Below are 24,913 nucleotides of genomic sequence, written 5' to 3' on the forward strand. Positions count from 1 at the left end.
TTGGATGATAAACTAGGTCACCCTAGTTTTAGGGTCAGAGATTGGAGGATTAGATTTTTAGTTATGCCTCTTCTTAGCTCTTCTAACTTATTTGGCTTCTCTGATCTTCAATATCCCTTATGACAGAGAAGAGACCAAATCCAAACAATAGGTTGGGAGAATCACAAAATGGCATATTAAGTGCCTAGCACAAAATTGGTGAAATTCTCAATATTTGGTAGTTACAATTGCTTGTTATCCCTGTCTGCTAAGGACTGGAGAATTTTGGTCCCTCTCAAAATTCATACGTTAAAGCCCTAACTTCCAATGTGATGGTATTTGGAGATGGAGCTTTTAGGAGGTAATTAGGACTAGATTAGGTTAAAAGGCTGGTGCTCTCATGATACAAATAGTGGCCTTATAAGAAGGGAAAGAGATCTCTCTTCCTCTCTGTTCCCACTCCCTCACTACCACATCCACACTCTGAGGAGGGGCCATATAAGGACACAGCGAGAAGTTGGAGGTCTACAATCCCAGGAGAGAGCTCTCACTAGGAATGGAGTCAGCCAGCACCTTGATCTTGGACTTCACAGGCTCCACAACTGTGAGAAAACTTTTCTGTTGTTTAAACCACCTGGTCTGGGATACTTTGTTATGGCAGCCCAAGTGGATCAAGACATGGCCCCGTAGATATGGTACAGTCCCCGCAGGTTCAACACCATCCCAGGCTCTCGAGTTACACTTGACCTTGTTGACACTATTGCTTGGGCATGGAGAACTGCAGGCCCTCCAGCCCCATGCTCTATATACCAGTCTTCCTTCCTCGAATAAACTAAAAGCATCCTCGTTGCTGGGTCAGGTATTGCTCATCCTCATATCTTTTAAAGCACTTGGTATAGTCCTTTGTCTATGTAATAGCTCACAATAATAACTATGACATTTATTAATTGAGCACTTACTACATGCCAGGTGCTGTTAGAAATACCTTATGTGCATTACTTTATTAAATCCTTAAAAGAACTCTATGAGGTAGTTACCACAGTCATTAACCTCATTTTACAGGTGAACACACTGAGGCACAAAGAAGTTTAAATAACCCAATCAAGGTCCACTGCTGGTAATTGAGGCATAAAAATTTCAAGCCCACATAGGCTGCAAAGATCATACTCTTAACTGTAATACCATGTTCCCTATCAATTAATCTACTCTATATCAAAGGCAATAATAATTACATGTCTTCTTATTTAATCCACATAATAACCTAGGAAGTGGCTCTTCCCATGTTGTTAACTGGCCACTAAAAATCCAAAAGATAAAGCACCTTGCCTGGAATCATACGGCTAAGAAGTATAGGTTCCATCTAACTTCAAATTTCATGTTCTTTCTATAGTTTTATAGCCTCCCAAAGAGTGGGCTCCCAATCTGTGTTTATGAATTACAGAAGAATGAAGTCTTAGATGGGAAATAACCTGAAAAACGTCCTTATCTGGGCTCTTCACTTCTCTTACTCATGTAATGAGTGGATTTCTTTGGACAGTGGTTTTCATACTACCCTCTCTGGACCCCATCCATTCTAGAACCTTGTATCTTTCAGAGTTAGTATGTGAGTTTGGACTTCAAAGTTAGTAGGTTTTGAGGCTTTAACCCAGTTTCAACTATATCTTCTCTTTCATCTGTTCATATAGTAGGATACCAGGCATGTTTCACTTGAATAATTTTGGAAAATGTTTGAAGGCTACTCTTCCAGGGGACCAGTGGCCTGCATTGTAGCAGAGAGACGGGATGATCACTGTTACCCAGACATGCTTTTTTTTTTTACAACACACAACTGAGCAAACACGACACCGGGCAAGTGCACATGCAACCACTTATCCCTTTCCCGATTTGCATTGGAAAGCAAGTTTCAGATTTAACAGTGAGTCATTTACAACTCTGCTTGAATCCACTAATGACAGCTCAGTTTTTCAACATTGGAAGAAAAAGAGCCAGATATCATTCAGAGTGATAATGTGACAACCCAAATGTGAGTCCTGGACTGAGAACAGAAAGGAAGATGAAAGGGATTAATGCTGTCTTTGGCTAGAACCTGAAGACAGCAGGTGGAAAGGCTGATGTACATACAGTCTTAGAAGTTAGAGACATAAAGCCCCATGTGTGTAAATGAAAAAGCCTACAGGGAGGAGATAGGGGACTTGGCCCCTGTCTCCTGGTTACCTGACCTTCCAAAGCATGTCACCTCAGAGGTAGCTCCGGCTCCATGTTTGTCTCAACCCAGTCATACACTCAAACTCATATAGCTCTTTCACCTGCAATGCCTGTCCCTAGGCTGCACCCACAGTGGCCTGCACATGCCTCCCCTTAACCTCTTGTCCATCAGACCCATTCTTGCCCTTCCTCTACTTTGTGCTGTAACACAGGAGCTGATTGCCATAAACTGTATTGCTTGGGCTCCCTTGCCAACACACTTCCACTTTGATTTGGTCAACAAGGAGGCAGTGGTTGGAATTTGGATAGTGGGTAAAAGGAAGAAGCAGTGAGTTCTCTCCCAGTTCCCTTCTGGCAGTATTTGTGGCAGTGGCTGTCTCCTGCATGGGCTTAGCTTCCATCAGGCAGCCCTTCTCTCTGTGCTCCTGGGTCCCACTGGGCAGCTCCCTCTGTGGTCCCAGTGCCTGTTGGTGGCTGCAGCTCTAGGGTCTGTTAACACTGCCTCCTTGGTCCTTCCATCCCTAAGGACAGTAGCCACTTCTGACTATTACTAATCTGGGTCGCCATGCTGTCCCTTTTTTTGTTTTTCTGCTCTTCCAACACCTTTGTAACTAGTTCCTCACATTAGATTTCTTCTATTAAGCCACCTGGCATGGGCTCTGTTTTTCTGACTCTATCCTGAATGGATACACTTAGATCATTCCATTAGCTTCTTAATGGTCTCCCCACCTGCCAAGCCACCTGCCACAGGCCACCAGAGGTACACTGAGAAATGTAACTCTGATATTATCATTCTACCACCTGAAAGCATCAGTGACTTCCTAACAGCTCCCAGTTTCTCAGCACCACATTTCAGACCCTTTGCTCACTGGGGGCTTCCCTTGGCATCCTCATCTCCTGCTCCCATGGAGGCACCCTGTGGTCCTGCCACCCCAGACTTAGTCATCAGTCCCTGCGACATGTCAGCCTCTCCTATATCTCCATGCCTTTAAACACTCAGTTTCTTCTTCCTGAATACTGTTTCACCCTTTCTCCAGAGACAAGCTCCCATTATCTTTTAAGATTCTATTCAAGCTGTATCCCCTGGGTGAAGACTTCATTTAAACTCCCTCAGGCGAAGGTTACTGCTCTCACGCTATGTTCTCATAGCATCTTGTACACAGTCTCTCACACCCTTGATCATATGAATCATAATTATTTTTATATGTCTATCTTCTTGAGACTATGACTGAATAGAATGCTGTCTGGTAGGTCACAGGCTTTTAGTAAATGTTTGCCCAATGGAGGAATAAATGAAAAAATAGAAATTGTAAGGGAACTCCAATAAAACAAGGGTTTTCTGGCAACTGGAGCTCTGGGATTACAAAAGTAATGAAGATCTGTCACTGTAGGTATGTGAGCTCAGGCCCAGTATTCAGCAATCTTTATCCACACCTATCAAAACTGTTCTTGAGGGATTCTTGCATTGGAGGAGAGGCAAAACCAAATAACCTCTTTTTAATGTTGTTATTAACACCAATACTCTAGAAATTCAAGATTCTATTTCAGGACAACGTTTGTAAGTATGGCTAAAAGAAAGCTCATCTAAGAAACATCAAAAAAGACAGCATTCTATTTCATTCGTGGGAATGTGCAGATTCAAATTCCCTTCCCTCACTTCACTACAACCTCCTCTTGTGTGACATCTATGTTAACTGCATTGCAATAATTATAATTTCTCTACAATGTGGTGCTTAATGAGGAAGTGAAACTGACAAACGTTCAGACAAGATTTAATCCAATTATCCAACATCTTGATCCAGATTTCAAACTAAAGGAAAAACCAACTGCTCAATTGTGAATGAAAATTTATTTGCCATAAAAGATGGGAGATGTGTGTGGGGGGGTGGGAGTAGGGAACAGTTGTCCGGAGAATTCTTGCAATTCTTCACATTAATGGATTGAAGCTTTCAACATGTGCAGCGGGGAAAATGAGTTAAATCTAAGGCAAGGAAAGTCAACCAAATACTGATTGTTAGGGGACAGGGTGTTTGCAGGATGAGATGCAGGGTGGCAAAATGAGAATATTTCTAAGCTTCAGAGGTGAGTGGCTTTCGTGAGATTTGTTGTCTGGGGTTCACAAACATCTCTTCAACATCCAGGATGAAGAAAACATTGTGCCAGGAAGAGTGAGGTTTCAGGGATAACTTAGACATGGGCAGGCCTACTTGGAACTCAGTCTAAAGGGGGAGAAAGATGTCCACAGCTAGCTGGGGTGTGCTGGGCCTCATAAGGCGCTCATTATAAAAACCCTAGAAACAGTGAGTAACAGAAGATGAACATGAGGTTGAGTATTAACTCCAGTTACGGTAAGGGTGAGGAGATGGAGGGCTGGACATTTCCTCTCATCATAAACGCAGTACGTTTTAGTAGAAATCGTTTAGGCATCTGACTCAGAACAACATAGGGTTCAAATTCTGGCTCTGCCACGTACTAGACTTTTGCGATTGCAGGTGAGGTTTATAACCTCTTTCAACACCAGGTTTTTTACATCTAAATCACATCTACCTGCTAGGGTTGTGATTACTGGGGAAAAAAAAAAAAGCTGAATCAAGAGCTGAAGCTGTACATGGCATACAGAAGATGCTCAATAAATTCTAGCTACTTTTTCTATAGCAAAACCAACCTTAGCTTCTTAGTATGTATGGTTAGTAGCTTGGCACTATACAATGAAGAAGGAAACTGAGTCAAAGGCTGGAATGTCATATCTGATCATCAGAACTTTTATCATTTCCTACCAGTGAGTCTCCTTTCCAGGGCACAATGGATAGTTCTGGTTTCAAGCTCTCAAGAAAGAAACTAAGGAGAAACAGATTTTCTAGGCACATACTGTGGGCCCAATGCTTGTTCAGTGAGGCGACTAGATTATAATAGTTTGCCTCACTGAACTATAATATTTGAAAAAGTTCTTTGCATCCAAAGCACTAAGTTTGGAAGGCAACACCATAACTTCTGTGCATTCCAGAGTGAGCTATTTTAAAGTAAAGTTATTAATGGTGAAGACAGGAAGGAGGCCTCTGGGGTATCTGACATGGTAGCTGAGATACTGGGAGCAAGATGTTGAGATAAATACTGGCCTACATAACGAATACGGTGACAAATGGAATGTGAGAGTAGATGAATAATTCTAAGGTCTCCTAGGGCAGTCCCCCTTACAATACAGGAATCTCTTATAGAACCATTGATTTATTGCTTGAATACTCTTGGGGCAGAGCGCTCACTACTTGGCGAAGCTGTCCTTTCCCCTGAAAATCAGCTCAGATTATCTGAAATGTTTTCTTATATTTAGCCCAGATGTTCCCTCTCTTGTTATACTACTGTGCTCTTCCCCTTACTTGTGAAACAGCCTGTAAAATAACTGGAGGCAAACAACACATACCATCCCTACGTCTTCTCTTCCTCAGGGTTTTATAAAAGCACCTTCCCATCTTCTTTGCAGAAACTGCTTTCACACATATTGCCTGTGAGTCTCACGGGACTCCGATATGTCAGTAGTGGATGGCCGCCATTCCCATTTTGCAGATGAGAAAAACGAACCTCAGAAAGTTGAAGTGATTAACAAAGATCACATCCAAAGTGAGGAAAGAATCTTGGGGTGGGGGGAATCTGATCATTCTTTCCAGTTTCAGAATCCATGTTTCATCCAAAGGGAAATGTTTAAAAAACAGACAGGGTCTTGCTCTGTCACCCAGGCTGTACTGCAATTGTGTGATCATAACTCACTGCAGCCTCAAACTCTTGGACTCAAGTGATCTTCCTGCCTCAGGCCTCCAAGTAGCTAGGACCACAGGTATGCACTACCATGCCTGGCTAATTGTATTTTTTTGTAGAGATAGGGTATTGCTATGTTGCCCAGGTTGGTCTTGAACTCCCGGCCTCAAGAGATCCTTCCACTTCACCTCCCAAAATGCTTAGATTATACACATGAGGCACTATGACTGGCTGTCATTAAAAGAAAATTAATGTCAAATCCAACTTACTGATTCAACAATCTCTGTCTTTCCTATTTACAACTATGCCAGCCATCTAAGAATCTCTCTCTCTCTCTCTCTCTTTTTTTTTTTTTTCGAGATGGAGTCTTGCTCTATCACCCAGGCTGGAGTGCAGTGGCATGACTGCGGCTCACTGAAACCTCTGCCTCCTGCATTGAAGTGATTCTCCTTCCTCAGACTCCTGAGTAGCTAGGACTACAGAGGTGCACCACCACACCAGCTAATTTTTGTAGAGACAGGGTTTCACCATGTTGGCCAGGCTGGTCTTGAACTCCCGACCTCAGGTGATCTGCCCACCTCAGCCTCCCAAAGTGTTGGGATTAAAGGCATGAGCCACCGTGCCTGGCCTAAGAAAGTCTTTTGAAGGCCAAAAATATTTCTGCTAGAATTCACTGATTGGTTATTACTGATAATTAGAAACTCTTTTACGCCTCATACAACTACATAAAAGCCTTTGAAACTAGAAAATTACAAGGTGAAGGATAAAAGATCTTTTTCAGCCAGAAGAATATTATGTGGGGAAATGAAGAGAGGGGAGAAGAAAAGTGCTAAGTATTTCTCAAATGAAAATGACATAAGTTGCACTAAGGTTTAGGTCTGTGTCATTGAAACAGTTGTCTGTGAAGGTTAAGTTCCACCGAGTTCAGTGCTATGGGGCATGATAGAGTCTGAAATAAGCACTTGAGTGGCCCTGTGAATGCAATGTTCTACTCGAAGACCCACTGTGGGACCTGAATCATGTTCAATGACTAACAGGGTGTAAAAAGCACTAAATAATGAATGCAGTAATGGGACGCTTAGCAGACACCTTCCTCTCCACTCAGGAATGTGCATCTTTAACAGTCACAAAAAAGCCAGGATATGTGCCTAAAGAATATGTCCAGCATTATCAGCTTGAAGAAACAAAGACTACATGTATTTCTCCCTCCTTGAGATGGAAGCTGGTGATAAGTCAATCAGCTCTGAACACTGCTAAGTAGAGGAAGTATGGACTCAGCAGTCAGAAAGACCTCGGTGATCTGCCCAGAAGGTACTTCGCTTCTTCTTTGCTTGTTCAAATCTTGCTCATTCTTCAAGGCTTTGCTCAAGTTATTCCCTCCTTTCTGAAACCTCCCTGTCTCTCCAGCCAGTTAGCATTTCCTCTCAGCAAGCATTTATGCTTGATGGATTTCAGAGACCTTGACATAAAAATGTACCTATGTGTTAACAGTCACAAGAGAAGTCAGCCCTTGTGCCAAGCCTTCAGCTTCCTTGACCAGAAAAGTAGATGGAATGTATATTTCTAGCAATGGGTAGGATTAATCCTTATATTGGCTCAGAATTCCTAGGAAAGGAGGCAGGAGAGAGACCTTGAGAACAAATCTGCTAGAAAGACAGAGACATCACAGGTCCAAATTAAAATACACAACCAAAAGCATCCAAACATACTATTTGAGAAAGAAGTCCAAGAAAGAGATGATAACCACAGCTGAGCATCCTGGATCAATATGCCAAGAAGGGTTGAAACTAGGGCAAGAATGAACGAATGAGAATAAGAAAAGTAAAGAGATGGAACCACTTTCCATCTGTACCTGTGCCCTAGCTCATCAAAACAAAACTTTGTACCCATCATTTGATGCACTGAGGTGAAGGACATAAATAAGAAAGAGTAAATTCTAACTTCTGCTGCCCCAAGACTCTGGAATGCTCTGGATCATCAAATTTTCCATGTTACTGATTTATCTCTATTGATGGAAGAATGATGATAAGCTGCTGACTGAGGCTCTAAGAGACTGAGGGATCCTGTTGGCTTTAAGTCCTATGAAAATTTATTCCTACATTTTTTTTTTTTTTGTCCCTGAGAGGATCCACAAGCAGTATCTCAAAGAGGTTGGAAATCTCAAGAAGAGTTACCTTAGAGACAATCTAGAAGTGAATTCTGTCCTCTAGGACCTTGCCAAGAAATAGGGGAAAGAAACTGAGTAACAGCCCACAGCAACTGAATTCTTATTGCACTGTGCTCATTCACATACTTTAGCTCATCTAGTCTTTACACAAAAACTCTAAGGCAGGCACTAACATTAATTCCATTTTACAGATGAGAACACTGAGACTTGGAGAGACTAACTTAAGTACTCAAATTCACAAAGCTAGAAAATGGTAAAGCTGAGAGTCAAATCCACGTTGTTCGATGCCAAAGCCCATATTTGGAACCATTAGAAAATACCCCTCCACGATAACCACAGTAAAATGTGTTAGAGGCCAGGTGTGATAGCTCATGTCTATAATCCCAGTGCTTTGGGAGACTAAGGTAAGAGGATTGCTTTAGGCTAGGAATTCAAGACCAGGGTGGGCAACATAGCGAGTCCTTATCTTAAAAAGAAAAAAAAAATTAGCCGGGTACGGTGGTGCATGACTGTAGTCCTAGCTACTGGGTGGGCTGAGGCAGGAAGATCACTTGAGCCTAGGAGTTCGAGGTTACAGTGAGCTATGACTGCAATGATGCAGTTCAGCTTGGGTGACAGCATAAGAGCCTGTCTCAAAAAAAAAAAAAAAAAGAAGAAACTGTGGTTAGAAATTCAGCAAAAGTGGCGTTGGGCACAGCGGGTCATGCCTATAATCCCAGTTACTTGGGAGGTTGAGGTGGGAGAATTGCTTGAACTCGAGAAGTGGAGGCCATAGTGAATCAAGATCATGCTATTGTACTCTAGCCTGAGCAACAGAATGAGACTCTGTCTCAAAGAAAAAAAAAAAAGAAGTTCAGCAGAAGTTTATTGAAAAAAGCAAGTTCACTAGAAATTCAAGGAAAGCTGAAGACAGAAAACAACATTTTAACTGGATCTTGAATGTTGAACCAGTAAAAGTTCAGCAAGGGCACTGGAGTGCAAGAGAAGGATGAACAGAGGTTTATGGTGAGAGGAAAGAGGGGCTCCTGAGGGTCTGAGGTCACTGAGGCTGTTCTGAGTGGAAAGATTCAAGGGATGAGGGGCATGGAATTGGGGGGCCAGTTACTAAACGGGCTGTCCTCTGGAATGATGAATCTCCCCAGATAATGGCCAAAAGTAGAGAAAGCAACAAAAAACAAAACAATAGGGTCAAAGAAGAAGTGTATGTCACATTTCAACAGTTGTCTGCCATAATTCAGCAGTGAATTATTCAGCAGTCTGCCATACACAGACTGTGGATAGTGCATAGGACGCCTCTTTTGCCTGTGTCCTTTATATATTATATCGTCATATGAAATTTTAATTCTTAAAAAGAAAGTCTGTAGCTAAATGTAGCTTGAGAAATGGACACGTAACTGCCATCTCTAATTGCATATTATCTAAGACAAGGCAGGGGATATAACTGATATGCTCTTAAAATCCGAAAGTGATGGTGGTTTTCAGACAAGCATCTGGCAAATTCACTGGGCTCAAATCCTTTCTCCAACCTTCTGTGACATGCAAATTGTTACAGGGGTTTTGGGGTAGAAGGACTGTATGGATTCTTAATTCTATCAGATTGTGTCCCTAATATTTTATCAGTTACAGGCCCCTCTTCAGAAAAATTAAAGAGTTTTAATGACTTTAAACATTTCCCACAGGGCCCCAGAAGGAAAAATCCAACCCTAGGAAAGATGAAAAAACTAAAAATCAAAAATAACCCTGACAAGGCAGCAAGATGTTTTGTTTGCCTGATGCTTAGTTCCTGGTGTAGGAGGGGAGTGAACGCAGGTGTGCCAATGTGTGGGTTTGTGTTTAGAAGGCCACCTTTTGCTTGGTGATCCAAGCTATGAAGAAAAAATAACGTATTTATGGAGGCTGCAGGTGGAAAAGGGCAAGAATGGTTAAACACATAGTGGAAGAAGGTCCAGGCAAGAGGGCTTCTTTGAGAACAAACACTGTCTTAGTTTGAACGGTGTCTTTGTCCCCAGAAGGAAAAAGAACTTAATAGACAACAGATTATAGGCATTCATTTGTTCATTCATTGCTCACACAATTATTCATTTGTCCATTTATTTTTATTCATTCATTTAGCACTTGAGCAGCTACTCTGTGCCGATGCTCACTGTAATCAGGACATGAATATGATATGATTCCTGTCCTCAATGGACTCGCAATGCAGGAGCTCGGGAGTAAAAGTGACCACTCCTGGTGACTAGTCCAGTGCAACAAACATTTAGTAAGTGTCTATTAATTGCTAATGCACGCTGGGTGACCACTGTTATTAATCCAGTTAAACGCTCGGAACTCAGTGAATTTGGTTTTCACATGAGCTGAGAAGGCCAAAGACAGAATAGAGCAGAGGACTCACTCAAGGTCACATAGCTGGTAATGGAGTCAGGATTCAAACCCCGCTATCTCTCTAGCTTAGGTTACTACCACAGTCGTCAATGGGAACTATAGTCCAGGCACTGTGCTAGGTGCTGAGATTACGAAGCTCCACAAAATGTGCTCTCTGCCAAGGCTTTTGAGGAACTCAAAGTCCAATGGCCCACATGAATATGTTAAGAAAAAAATGACAATCCTTTAGGATCATTGCAAAGAGACGTATTAGAGGTAGCCCAGAGAGACTGAATACTCTGTTTTGGGTAAGGAAGGTTTTCCAGAGAGGGTGTGTAATCCCCTAGAGCAGTTGCCAATCCCTGATTCAGTGAGAATTGTTTGCTAGAGCACTGACTGAAATAGCAACGTGCGGATATGTTTTCATGTTATCTAATTCATATCTTCTATGAAGGGTTTTGCATAAACGTCTCCTTTAATCCTCCAAATAAAGCAAAGGTAGCATTATTTTCTTTTTGTAGATAATAACATAGGGATCAGAGATGCAAAAGCTACTCAAGGACTCTCAGTAAATGACTGTGGTAAGAACTACACCCAGATCTCGTTCTGAAGACCAGGCCATTTTTTTTTGGCCTGATTGGTGATTTCCTCAAAAACAGCTCCAGGTGGAGTCTCTCACCTGGACTCTGTGCAGACCTAAACCTAAGATACGTAAACCTCTGTGCACACCTGGCTACCGAATACCAGGCCCTGGGCTTGCATCTGGTAATACAAGGACCCTAGGACATTCAAGGAAGTAATAGGGAAGAAGTACTATTAACAGAGGAATGATAGCACAACGGCAGGGGTGATTTGCTGTTGCTGTTCAGAGCAAAAGTCCAGAAAGTCCCCTAAACCTGAGAAAAATGAAACCAGGTGTAACCTAGAGTAACAGGCCACTGGGCAGTTTCCCTTCTTATGGGAAACTTGTGGAAGTCTCATGACTTTATGGAAGCTGCTTAACATACACTAATTGAGTTATCTCTCGTATTTCGTATTTGTCTTTCTAGCTAAGGAGGAAACAGTGAGAGGCAAGGATTTTCAGAGTACAGAGGTACTCTAGGAGTGTGCATTCATCAGAGAGGCAGGTCTACTAGGGGAAGCCCAGAGGGCAGATCCCAGAGGGATGTGTGGTATTTGGCATTACCTCTGGGAGGTGTAGGCAAGTGAGATCAACTTTCCAATACATATACTACTCTGTCCTCTAATTATGTTCAATCATCTTCTTTGGCAGATAAGAACACTGAGTCTCAGAGGCAAGGAAATTTATCAAAAGTCTCGTAGGTAGGAAGATAAGGAGCCCAGATTCCAGCAGACATCTGTCTCTATACAATAGCCTGATGTTTTACTTCCAACCTCTGAGGCTTTTGAAAATGTTGAAAATAGCTAATTGAAAAGTCATTATTACCTTCAGTCAGTTCTAGGACTCTGAGAGAACAGCAGGTTGGGAGCCACAGCATGCCACTCAGGCAGCCCAGATATTTTGCAAGCAAAATTTCAAGTGCATTTCCTTAATCATTATTTTGGAGTCATAAATACAGGCACTTTCTTAATCCTACCAGGTATTTTCATAAGTTCTTTACAGATAGAGTCATTCATATATTTACTAAATATTCCTAAAGTACCTGTGCACACCTGGCTCCCGAATACCAGGCCCTGGGCCTGCATCTGGTAATACAAGGACCCCAGAACATTTAAGGAACTAATAGGGAAGGAGTACTATTAACAGAGGAATGATAGCACAACGGCAGGGGTGATTTGCTGTTCCCGTTCATAGCAAAAGTCCAGAAAGTCCCCTTAAGAACACAAAGCTTGAAGTAAGGTTGGAATGCTGGGGGAAGGCTGCAGAGTGGGGACGGGGTTGGGGGGGGGAACCAGATGATTTCAGTAAGGCTGGAACAGAAGGAGGTAGATTAGACATATAGGCTGGAGAGGGGACCTTCAGGCAGTCTGCCTGTGTATCTCAGGCAAAGGAGCCTGGATTTTTTTTTTCCTGGAGCTATTAAGCATGGAGATGGTGTGGCCAGAAATGTTAATAAATTCAGAAAAACCAAGGCAGCAAATGGAGCATGTTTCTTTATGTATCTGAACCTGTTAGGGGCAAGTGTGGCAATTCAGGCACAAATTGAATTGTGGAGAATGGTGTCATGGGAACTGCACCAAATTGAAACATGAAGAGCAGGCCAATGTCTCAGTAACAAGGGGCCGGATGAGGTGCAGAGGCCTCAGGAGAAAAACTGCTTTTTCTCTGAGTAGCAAAACACAGAACAGGGTCCGTAGACTTGGGTTTTTGCAAAGGGGACTGCATCTGGATATGCTTTTTCATAAACACTAATGCACATAGGTTTCAGAAGCCATATTTAGGTGGGGGATGGTGGTTTCAAGATCCTAGAGGAGCGGGTTAGAGAAATGGACACTGATCAGAAAGAAGTTTCACTAAAAGAAAAGGCAGAAGAGGGTGGGCAAGGATGAGAATGGACCAGAAAGACTCCCAAACTGGAGAATACAGAATCTCAGCTTCGGAAGGGACATCCAGAGCTCTCCTGCCCATCTCCCTATGCAATGTGTGAATTACCCTGGTAATCTTTCTGATAAGTGGTCTGCAAGGCTCTGCTTGCATCGCTCCAGGGATGGTGAGCGCACTCTCTGAGGTACCAGCTGGTCTACCCCTAAGCAGCTCTGACTGTGGAAAGGTCAGCCTCACTTTGAGCTGGAATTGACTTTTTTTTTTTTTTTTTGAGACAGAGTCTCGCTCTGTTGCCCTGAGTGCAGTGGCATGATCTCGGCTCACTGCAACCTCCCCCTCCTGGGTTCAAATGATTCTCCTGCATCAGCCTCCTGAGTAGCTGGGATTACAGGCATAAGTCACCAGGCCCAGCTAATTTTTGTGCTTTTAGTAGAGACAGGGTTTCACCATGTTGGTCAGGCTGGTCTCGAGCTCCTGACCTCATGATCCACCCACCTCGACCTCCCAAAGGGCTGGGATTACAGGCATGGGCCACTGCGCCCAGCCTTGGAATTGACTTTATTATAGTGCCACCCACTGGTCTCAGTTCCAGGATTTGGCTGACACAGAACAATGTAATGCCTTTTCCATACAGCGACCTTTGGAGTCCCATCTCATATCTATGGATTCTTTTATCCACGCCAAACATTTCTGTGTTCTTCACCTGCTCCTCATGGGATGGAGTTTCACAACCCCTTGTTAATCTCATCATGAAACATGCAGGGGTGTCTTTATGTCTCTCACAGTGTGGGGTCGAGAACAGATTAACAGTGTTCCAGGTAGAACCGTTTTAGCCTCACAACAGCTCTGTCAGGTACAGTGCTGAAATTGTTGAAGGTCTACCTGACTTCAAAACACCTTTACTGTCCACACATTGTTGAGATGAATGAGGTCAATAGTGACTGAACACGCTAGTTCCTTGGCTGTGGGAAGGTCACATATGCCCCCTGCTCAAGAGCCATCACTGGCTCCCCAGAACTACCTGAATTATGTATAGAAGGTGCCTTCTGCGTGCCAGTTAGAGGTCTTAAATATGAGTTGTGGCACTTCGGTGGTTTGGAGCAATACCACAGAGCTGGGAATTTCTGGTTCTGTTCTTGATTCCCAGAAGTCCCTCCAGCACATGGGGTCCAGATACACTGGACCTTGGTGTCCTGAATGTGGTATGCTTCTTGGGTTCTCCACAAGCCCCCTGCACATGATCTTTTCCAAAATTTTCACCCATTGGCTGAATTTCTGTATACCCCAAAGCCCTGGCCAGCCCTTCTCCCACTGTCCCTTAGAAACTTCTCAATCACTTTCAAATTAGATGGGCAGCTCTCTTTCCACAACAAAAACACTATCCTCCACTTGACCATAAAACCATGGCTGGAGACTATTGCCCTAGAACACCTGTGACTTTGAGGCCCTTGGATAGAGTTCTTTGCATGATTCAACTCACTCCCACTCACGGGACCAGACCTTCATCGAGACTGGCACCCTTTCTTGAGCGCTACCATTTCTGCCTCATGTCTCCTTCCTCTAGCCCACTGAAGAGTCTCCAGCATGCAGATTACAGCAGAAACATGTGGGCCATGACACTCATTTCAGGAGAAGGGTTTCCTTCCACAGACTGCAGACAAAGCCTACTGTGAATCCAGGTTGCAGAAACTTGGCAGTAGAGAGGAGATGTACTTACACTTACAGGTTGACTTTTTGGCACATCATAAACACCTTCCTTCTTTTGGCTGGTGGGAACCTATGAAAAAAATAAATTTGGCACAGTCAAAACACTCTGGTACTCCAATTTCAAAGAACAAAGCAACCAGACTTCACCTGCAAGCTAGCTAAGGGCACCTGAGAATGACCCCTGGGACAAGCCCATGGGAACCTGCTCTGACTGTGAAAGTATCAGGCCAGGCTCACTCCCTTAGGGACGTCACATGGGGAGAAGGAGTGGGTATCATTTAACAAAGGTTTATATTATAGGTCATCTCTGCCATTGGGTTCCTTGCAGTATCAAAGACTAAAAACCTGCATAGACTTCGGAAGTCACATGGTGAAAACAAAATCCTCATTCCCTTAGACAAAAATGAGGCCCTGGGAGTGCTATGTTGTTCCTGAAGTGATTAGAAACAGTGTGTAGCTGAGCTTAAACTGTTCAATGCTGAGTCTGAGATCCAGGCTATTTTAAATATAGCAAATATCAAAATCCTAGCACAAAGCACAGCTTCTATTGGGATCATATACAAGCCATCTGATAAATATGGAAGGTTTTCATTGAAGAAAAGGGCCTATGAGTGGTATGGAAAGCGTGAGCCTAGTATGCAGAAGATCTTGAGGACTTTTAACATTAATCTGTATCTTCCTTCCTTCCCTTACTCATCCATCTGGTCTCACTGCTGTGAGCTAACTGTGATAGCCTGAGCAGGCCACTGAGCTCCTCCAAGCTTCGCTACTATCAGCTCTGCCTCCTACTCAGGTTATTCCGAGGATCGAGTGAGAAAATGGATATTAAATACACAACACTATTAGATACCATAATACTGTAATGTGTTAGAAGAATTACTGTAGTTACTGACACATTATAAAAATATATATGAACACATCTTATGATACTAACAATATGGATATGTTGAATACTTTTCAAATGAGTCAACCAAGAGTTTTTACTGAAAGATTCCAGATTGGAAGCACTCATTAGCTGTTCCTTTCCCAGCAACGGTCACAGCTTAGCTCACACCCTCATTGCAGGACCCAGCCAGCAGTGGTTTTATAATGGTCTGACAACATGCCTTTCTTTCCATCATACTGGGAGCTCTTTAAGAGCAGGCATAGTACCTAACACTCAGTAGGCGCTAAGTGAATATCTGCTGAGATATATGATAAACATATGATAGAGGAATGCGGGGAATAGTGAAGGAAAAGTATCTTTTAGGTTTGAAGTAGCTCACTACACCATTGTTCTATAAGAAGTAAGAATCTGAGCTTATTCCTTAGGTCCCTTTGACATTTTTCATCTTATTTAACTTAAAGTCTTTGCAATAACTCTAAGAAATTGTAATTATCATCTCTACTTAACAGGAGAAAGTGAGGCTCAGAGATGTTAGAGACTTTGCCCAAGTCTTCAAAGCTGGTAAGTGACAAGGTTCAAACGCGGCTCTTTCTGGCAGCCCAACAAGACATCTATTGTTAATAATGTGAGCTAACATGGACTGGGTGCTTCCTACGTGCCAGGTGCTGTTCTAAACACTTGTGTCTTACATTCTCATGCACTCCTCAAGACAAGTCTGCCAGGTAACTACTCAGCTGGCCTCATGTTGCAGAGGAGAAAAATGAGGCCTGGAGAAGGCCCTGCAGTCTGTGAATGGGGAGCCAAGAGTTTGAGCCCAGGGAGTTTGCCATTGGACTGCTACACTATTCAGACAGCTGTTTCAAGTAGGCCTTTCTTTAACATTACATCCCGCATTCCCAGAAGCTCATGTACACTCTTGCAGAAAACAGGACTGAGTGAGCATGGCTGTGTTGGTGGTACACTTCCAGAGTTGTTCTTGCAAGCTTCACTGTGCAAGTAGACAGCGAAGAATGTCATTTCTTTGCTCCTGATAACTGAGCTCCATCTAAAAGAAATCCTCTAAGAATGCCTACAGAGTCCTTGTTAATGAGGGCCAATAAATTACCAGCCCTCACTTTTGTTTTTACAAGCTCACCCTTTACTGAGCAAAATGAAGAACATTCTGTTGCCCGTAATTCACTGCTCACTATGGGCACTTAGCACAGTGGAACCGCAGCTGCCTCTCAATTATCCCTGAAAACGGAGAAGTGGTGGTGGAAAGCATAAACCCAAACTGTGCATAATTGAAAAAGCTTCTCTACTTGGCTCTCCCGTGGGTGAGATATCAATCTGCCTGTTTGTCCTTTAAGATTTATCTTAGCTGGGATACCTTCTTGGAGGGCTTGCCTGATTCTCTAGGCCTTGTTTGGAGACTTCCCCTGTACTCTTGTAACCTCTAGTGCATTCTTTTATTAAAAAGCAAAAGTTGCTAAGTATGTATTATGTGTTGTGCATCATGCTTTGCCCAGGACAATGATGGTGACATGACAGATACGGCCCCTAATTTAACAGAGCTTTTTGTGTAATTGGGTGAGGTGGAAAAGTAGTCAGTCTACTGAAATAGAGTATAAAGTGTGCTTTATCTCATCATGAGAGTTACTGCACTACAATGTAACTGTTCCAGCATCTATAAGCTTGCTGAGGACAGGTCGGACATTTTATTATCCTTGTATCCACAGCTGTAAATATTGGTGAAACAAAGAAATGCCTAATCGCCAAAATTTCAGCCCATGAGTGCTAAGGTACATGGTCCTGGCTCTCACCTCTGCCTAGCTGTTCCATTCTGTTTACACAGACGCCTTCAGTAACATAAAGTTACGGAGACATAAAGGATCAAAAGGAACCAGAAGATGATTCCAAATCCTGGGTCTGCCACAGACTACAACTCAGAGAGTCACTTTTCTCTCTGAACTTCAGTTGTCCAATCTGCCCATGGTGAGCATCTAAGGGGACTGTCCAAAAACTTCTGAGGGTGGGGCCATGCCATGGTCACCATCCCATCCCTGTGCCTGATGCATGTGAGTCTCCATGTGTCCAGTCATTCATTTTTTTCTATAAATAATGGTTTTTTGTATGAACAAGTAAATAGATGTTAAATTTCTCTTAGAACAGCACATTAAATACTATACACACAGAATACACTTTAACTTTTATTTGGCAACATGTTAATTAATAGTGTAGAGAGGGCCGGGTGTGGTGGCTCACGCCTGTAATCCCAACACTTTGGGAGGCCGAGGCAGGTGGATCACGAGGTCAAGAGATGGAGACCATCCTGGTCGACATGGTGAAACCCCGTCTCTACTAAAAATACAAAAAATTAGCTGGGCATAGTGGCGTGTGCCTGTAATCCCAGCTACTCAGGAGGCTGAGGCAGGAGAATTGCCTGAACCCAGGAGGCGGAGGTTGTGGTGAGCCGAGATCGCGCCATTGCACTCCAGCCTGGGTAACAAGAGGGAAAACTCCGTTTCAAAAAAAAAAAAAAACAGTGTAGAGAGGCAGTTACAGGCTCTGTTGGGTGACATTTCCTGGAGACTCATCATTTTAAAATAATGATAGTTGAACTACTGGATGGTGAACAGTGTTTGAATGAATGAACTTGGAAAATGCCAACGTGGAAAACTGAAATCTTGCTTATATCGGAAGCCTGTTAAGGTACTGAAGAACACTAGATTTAGAATCAGAGGTTCTGATCTTGTATTCAGCATCTAAATTGGGGGAACTTGATTTTCTTATGTTCATAGTGATAGCCATTGTAGCTGTTTTTCCTATGTCATCATTAATGGCAGGATCAAAATTAAGTGATGTGTAAAAATGTTTCGTATTGGGAGGCTGAAAACTTTAATACAGCTGATAACTTTTTCTGAGGCATGCGAAGCAAAAGACAATTATTATTATTAATATAGTTGGGAAAATGCAACTACTCGAAAAAAAGAAGTTACATTTACTCAAAAGCCTCTGCCTCCCTTTTGTTGGAGTTATAAATAGGAGAGTGAAGCAAGCGTGAGGATTTCTGCTAGGCTCTCCAACAACATGTGGTGAGCAAGTTATGTTCTATTTCACTTAAAACATGATCATAAGACACTTCAACAGCATCTGAAACTGACAACACTCAAGGAAGGCGGAGGAACTCACGTTTACACAGAACCTACTATGAACCAACTGCTCTCCTCCTCGTTTTATGTTTTCACATCACTTTTAGGAGCAGAGAATAAATTATCCCTATTTTATAGCCCAGGAAATTGAGATACAAAAATCATGTTCTCCACTCAAGGTCACAAAACAGTTAAAGGTCTCCAGGACTGTCTGCCTCACTCCAGAAAACAAGGAGATGCATAAAAGCTGAGACCACCAGATGGGCCAAGCTGAAGTATAACAAACACTGCAATTCAAGAGAAATAGCTATGGAACACTTACAAGCCCTTAAAAAAAAAAAAAAAAGAATGAGGTTCCTAATAGCAGCCCCTTAAAAGCCCAGCCTTATCTTCAGGCCCAAGAGCTTATCTCTTATTAAGTAAATTGAACCCCAGCAGAATGGCAAAGCAGGAGAAGAGAATGACCAGAGGCCTTTCCAATAGAAGGAGATAAAATATTCATTCCCTTAAATGGTAGCTTCCTGCTAATGATGGACAGATGGGAAGATCTGGAGGTCAGAGCTGTTAAAACAAGTGTGATTTTTAGATAGTGACTTGAAAGGGACATAGAATCTAATTGTGAAACTCAGAATCAGGGGATTCTGAGCTGAGAGCAGCCTCAGGATTTATTTCTTTATTTATGGAGGTTGGAGGGACCTGCAATGGGGGGTTCTACCTCTTGCTAGCTCTGGGACCCTGGGCAAGATACCTAATCTCTGTGAGCCTCACTTTCCTTATCTGTAAGGTGGGAATAAAGAATCAAGCCACATGGGGTTGTTGTGAGAGATAAGATATTGCAGGTAAACCCCATTCACAGAGCTGGTCCCCATCAGCGCATGTGCACACACAAATTTTCCCACCTCCACCATTTCTGAGTCTTATTGTCCTGTAAAACAAGCCAACATGCTTCTCGAGAAGAATCAAAGTCTTATGGTAAGGCACTAATTGCAAAAACAGAAAGGGGTTTTGCCTGAGAGAGTCCTGGGTTTTACATGCTTATTTACAGATGAGTAAACCAAAGCCCAGAGAAGGACAAATACTGGACAAATTAATGGCTGAATTGGTACTTGTACTAAGATGCTGAATCCACACAGCCAGACTCCACATTCTGTGACCCATGATGACATGTCTTCTTTCCATCCTACACACGAGTTTGTGAGTTAGGAAAAAATTGTTCGCCTATTTTATCCTGAGGGAAACTGACTCTGAGAAGGTAAGTGCCTTGCCCACTACCACTTAGCCAAAGGTAGTTGGCAAGAGAGCCTGGACTACAACCCAGCTCTCCACCAGCTAAAGCAGGTCTTTCCAGTACACTAGGATGTCTCCCTCTCCACCCCACCTCCATTGCAGTCACACAGGGCTCAATGGGGATCCTGCCAACTATAGCTAAGTCTGGATTCAGAAACCTCTAATATTGCAAAGCCTCTTTTATTTGAAAGGAGCCCTCTCTTCCTAGGATGACTGGTTAATGGTTTCTTCCTCCTCATATTCAGTTACTGTAAGGTTGTATATACTTTAAAATCTGACACTGAGGACAAATGCAACTTTTCTTATTAAAGATACTTGGAAAGCCATGACTTTCAACAAAACCTTAAAGCACAACCTCATATTTGAATGGAATCCAGATGGATTCAGTAGAGAGAAATACTTAGATTATTATTCGACAAGGCTGATTGAAACCAAGTTGTTGGTAGAGCATTATATTTTAGTCATTTAGAATTCTATGCATTTGACAGAAATTGGAAATATGTTTTACTTTTATTATGCAAGTAATACACAGCCAAGGCAGAATAGACCACTCAATTAACAAAATTAAAATCACTTATTAAATACATTAAAATCCTTTCTTCTCCTATAATGTTTCTATTTCAAATTGGGACTACAATTCTAATGAGTGAAAAGTTGCAGGTCTTCATATCTATTTGATGTGCTGCTATGCTACAATTATGTAGACATTTTGGTGGAAGATTGTGGCAGGAGGAGCTAGAGCGTCACCTTCACACCCATGCCTGGGTTTGAATCTTGGCTTTAAATAGTTGTACAACCCCGAGGAAGCTACTTGGCTACTCTGAGTCTCCTCCTACAAAATCGGAATTAAAATATCTACTTTATAACATCTTCGTGAGAATTAAATATGTTAAAAAAAGTTCAGTTTTCTTCGCACGATTAAAAATAAGGGTACAACCTTTAGTTGTACTTTTATTAATATTCTCAATGTTGTTTTCACATCACATTTGAAACTAAAATTGTGCTTTATTTTCAGTAGAGGAGTTGGCTTTTTAAGAAATTTGATGAGCACATTCTTTTGAGAAATAAAGGACCCTAATTGTATGATGGACACCAGCTCCCCAATGTAGTACTTTAGTAAAATGAAACATTTAATTTTTGCTTCTACTTAAAATAGTTAAGATCCATTTGAAAGTAAAACACTGTACCTAACTGGCCATTAAACACCTCAACAACAAGGCATGAAAACTACCCGTAAACTAGAAGCCAATTCACTCAAAGGTATTTTAACTAGAAGCCAATTCACTCAAAGGTATTTTAACAAGCCAGGAATGACCAACAGAACCCTTGGTTCTTCAGATTATCAGTGCATTCATGCATTCACTAGTAGTGGTGTAATGGTAAGAGAGGCAAGCAATTTTATACCTGATAAATGTTTTCTTCCGTTTCGGGATCACGGATTGGCTCGTGTCCAGCCTCAAACACAATGTACTATTACAGGAGCAGCAAGAAAGGAAAGGTCAGAGGTGAAAAAGAAGAAAGGAAAAAAAAAAAGCATTTGGAAATCAAGATACTAATCACAGTGAGCATTAAAGAAGCAGGCACAAGAGAAAACACCTTCAAGACACAGTGAATTATTGAAATAAAATGTACCTTGTACATTCCTGCCTTTCATAAGGAAAACTGCAAAGGCCTGCTGATATTTCAGCAGTGATTGCATCAAGCCTCTGCAGATCTTTCTGAAGATACAATCTCTTCATTCAATGGCGTTTTGTCTCAGTAATATCTGAATATGTTGGTATTGCTGAGTGAGAATGCTATCTCATTGGAATGCCTAGGATCCCAAACTTTGTAAAGTATGGGTTATAGTTGAGGGGTGTCCCTTTTCCCCTAAGGCTCAAAATCCTAAACAAACTCTGCAAAGCTCAGAAGCCCCAAAATCCCTTATTCCACAAATATCACCTTATTTTACATTCTCACTTTTAAGTACATTAAATCGATTTTTCCACATGCATGTTTTATACTCTACAGGACTGACACATTTCAAAAAGGCTATTATTCTTCCTTCTGTGCAAGCCAGTGAGCCAGGAGCTGAAGCTCATATTCTACACAAATCGTCACCCCTCGGCATTCTAAAGCAAGAGCATGTCATTATGTACTTCTTTGGCTTCTGTTTGCCATATATACTAGACACGTTTTCTTCTACAAGTTATCTATATTATTTTACTTCCATTGTAGCAGTACCGACTTTTTGTGTGAAAATATAATTTGTATAATATGCATATGTGACATACACACACACATGACATCTATGCATCCCAGTTAGAAATGTAAGTTCAAGATTTTCCTTTGTGTTCAAAAAGTCACTTTTTTTGGCTTCTTTTTCTCCTTGAAAATAAGCACAGGGGAGGGAGAGGCTGTCTTTTACTTTTTTTTTCTGCATTTCTGTTTGAACAGGGCGCATACTTGACCCTAAGAGAGATCATCTCTCTTCTCAGCACCGAGCTACAGATCTTGAAAAGAGTCCAGAGAGAAATCTATGGGCAGAAGTGTCTCTAGGGCACTCTTTCCTTCCTCCCAACAGCTTCTATGGCATGAGCCAGTTAATCAGAGGGTCAGCTTGCCCCATCGCGGGTCAGAGAGCCCTCCTCATAGCCTTTCTAACGCTTAGAAACCATCCTTTAGGTCTGTGCCCAAACATTACCAAAATGTCAGTCCCCACCTCTGGTTCTTAACTCAGAGAAGCCACCTCATTATTCACATTCTCTCTAATGAACTCCGAATATTCAAGAGACTCTTGAAAACATTCAGCTCTGGGATCAAACTTTTACAGGCTGTGAAGCGGGCTGAGGCAGGGGCAAGAAGGGAGAAGCGGATCTTCAAATCCCAAGATACCGATGCCGGCCAAACTTCTGTTAGTTTTTATGGAAATTTGCTCCTGGAGGGGCTGGCAGCCCTCACCCTCAGAAATAATCTTGGTCTCTCTCCAGGTTTTGCAGTCAGTGGATTCTTCACAGGTCTAGTCATTCTAGAATCTAAAACCCCAACTAGTTTCAGAAATTACCTGGTACACAGGATCTTCAACATCCTCTTCCAAGATTGTCTATTGCAGATCAAGGAGAGGGAGGGTGAAAAGCAGATGACATAAAGAAACAGATGTGAGATTGCATTCAGAAATTACAGGACAGTAAAGAAACCAGCTCTGGGCAGAAGAGGCTGGTGGCTCATCAAGGTAGAAAAAAAATACAGCAAAGTCAAAACCCTCAGAGCTAACCCCACCTCCACCCCAACTGTTAACAACAGCAAAAGCAATTGTGTTTCTTTGTCCTCTACCCCTGAAATCTTTCTCTGGATTCAAGATTTCACTTCATCCAATATGCCTAGAGTTTAAGAGAACAAGGGATAATTTCTAATGGTTTGCTTTGGGTCCTGTAATTTACACAGGAATCTTTCATCTTTGTTTATTCCTACTTGGCAGCAGGAAGAGAAGGCGCGACTGTCGGTTTTCACATGTGTTTATTTGAAGCCCCCATCTTCTCCAGCACAAGGATAAATTCTCAGGTATACCTGGTACACAGCTTGTTCACACTGCTTATCCTTTTGTGCCTTTTTTTCTAATTCTTCTCTTTGCTTCAATTCGTAAATGAGTTGAAAGAGATCTCTCAAGTCCAGAATAACAGGTTCAGCCTGGAGTGAAAGGTGGTAAGGCACATCATAAGGGAATGGTACTGAAAGGCAGCAACCAATTTTTGTTTTTGCAGTGACAACTTGCAGCCTTTCCTTTTTCTGTTAATCTGAAAGCATTCCATTCTTAATTAATTCTACCTTGTTTATATTGGCTTAGCAAATTGCATCTAGGCTAAAGTTCATTTCTTCAACTAATTATATTTGCAAATTCATAATAATCATAAGCATAAAAGGCATTGCTTTTATTTATTAGTGATTTAGAATACAGCAAAATTAGGGCAGACCTTATGCAAAACAACTATTTGTTTTCTCCTATTTTTTTCTTAAATGAGGTTATGAGCACAAGGAAACTTATTTGTATATGGTGTCTCCATCCAGTTTAATCAGAAAGGAAAATAATTAGTCATTAGGAAATACCCATTAGGAAAAAAAAAAAACAAAACTGGATGGGTATGAGCATGTTTCCTTGCTCCAAGCCTGTTTATCTTTTCTAGATGGGAATGTGAGCGTCAACTTCAGTGGAAATACATTGCTTGGTCATATCTCAGAGTGGCCTCTAAAAGACCGACGGAGTCACTGGACTGCCCCCCAGAGTTCCAAGGAAAGGCTCCTTTCTTGGATAGGGATACTCACCGCCTGGGCTGTTTTTATGGCCACAAATCTATGATTCCCTTCCTTCCCACAAACATATCCAAAGGCCCGGTGATCTGTAATGTCCTTGGCAATGTAGGATATTTCATGAACAGCATGATGATGCTGAAGGGCCTATCAGAGAAAAAAAAGAAGAACATATTTCAGGGGACTTTCCCTTCGAGCTGTTGATCAGTAAGAAATGTGTTTCAGCTATGTGTGAACAGGCCCAAAGGGCTTTGGAAAAGCTGTTTAGTCCAGATGGAAAGAAAAAGAGCTATGCCTGCCCTTGAGAAATGGAGGCTTCCCTCTATGGTCTTAATGCTGTGACCAGAGAGAAACACAGGATTGTTCATATGCTGAATAAGCATCTGCTTCGGTGCTTTATCAGCTTGCTAGAGCTAGTCAGTTTAGTCCAGTGGCTAGGCTTCTGTTGGCTCTTCTTTCATGGCATACCCCAGTCCAACTTTTGGATTAACATTTAATATACTGAAATACTCAGGGACTCTGTGTGCTGTGGTGGAGGATGTACACTGTACAACTCCAGGGAGTATCGTTAACATTCATAGAACTATGGATGTGCCTGGTGACAACACCATCCAGCAGATGGTGATAGAGTGTGTTGAGGAATAAACGCTTTT

General features: G+C 42.1%; 1 protein-coding gene across 39 annotated transcripts in view; it reads right to left on the reverse strand.

Annotated features, from left to right (window-relative positions):
* Nucleotides 1-24,913, reverse strand: part of DAB1 (DAB adaptor protein 1) — a 1,273,242-nt gene that overhangs the window by 51,680 nt on the left and 1,196,649 nt on the right. For 35 of the 39 annotated variants that reach the window (XR_013520113.1, XM_078331967.1, XM_078331988.1 and 32 more), the window contains 5 exons: nt 24,276-24,407; nt 23,523-23,642; nt 23,020-23,058; nt 21,381-21,446; nt 14,683-14,742 (listed from right to left, as the gene is read on the reverse strand). Coding sequence is in view for 38 of the 39 variants with exons in the window: in XM_078331967.1 (XP_078188093.1) it covers nt 14,683-14,742; nt 21,381-21,446; nt 23,020-23,058; nt 23,523-23,642; nt 24,276-24,407 (417 nt within the window). In the remaining variant the exon portion in view is untranslated. The remainder of the gene's footprint in view (nt 1-14,682; nt 14,743-21,380; nt 21,447-23,019; nt 23,059-23,522; nt 23,643-24,275; nt 24,408-24,913) is intronic. The other 4 variants (XM_054236312.2, XM_078331980.1, XM_078331990.1 and 1 more) reach the window with 1 other exon arrangement.

This window comes from Callithrix jacchus, chromosome 7, assembly GCF_049354715.1.
Source record: "Callithrix jacchus isolate 240 chromosome 7, calJac240_pri, whole genome shotgun sequence".
Taxonomy (NCBI): domain Eukaryota; kingdom Metazoa; phylum Chordata; class Mammalia; order Primates; family Cebidae; genus Callithrix; species Callithrix jacchus.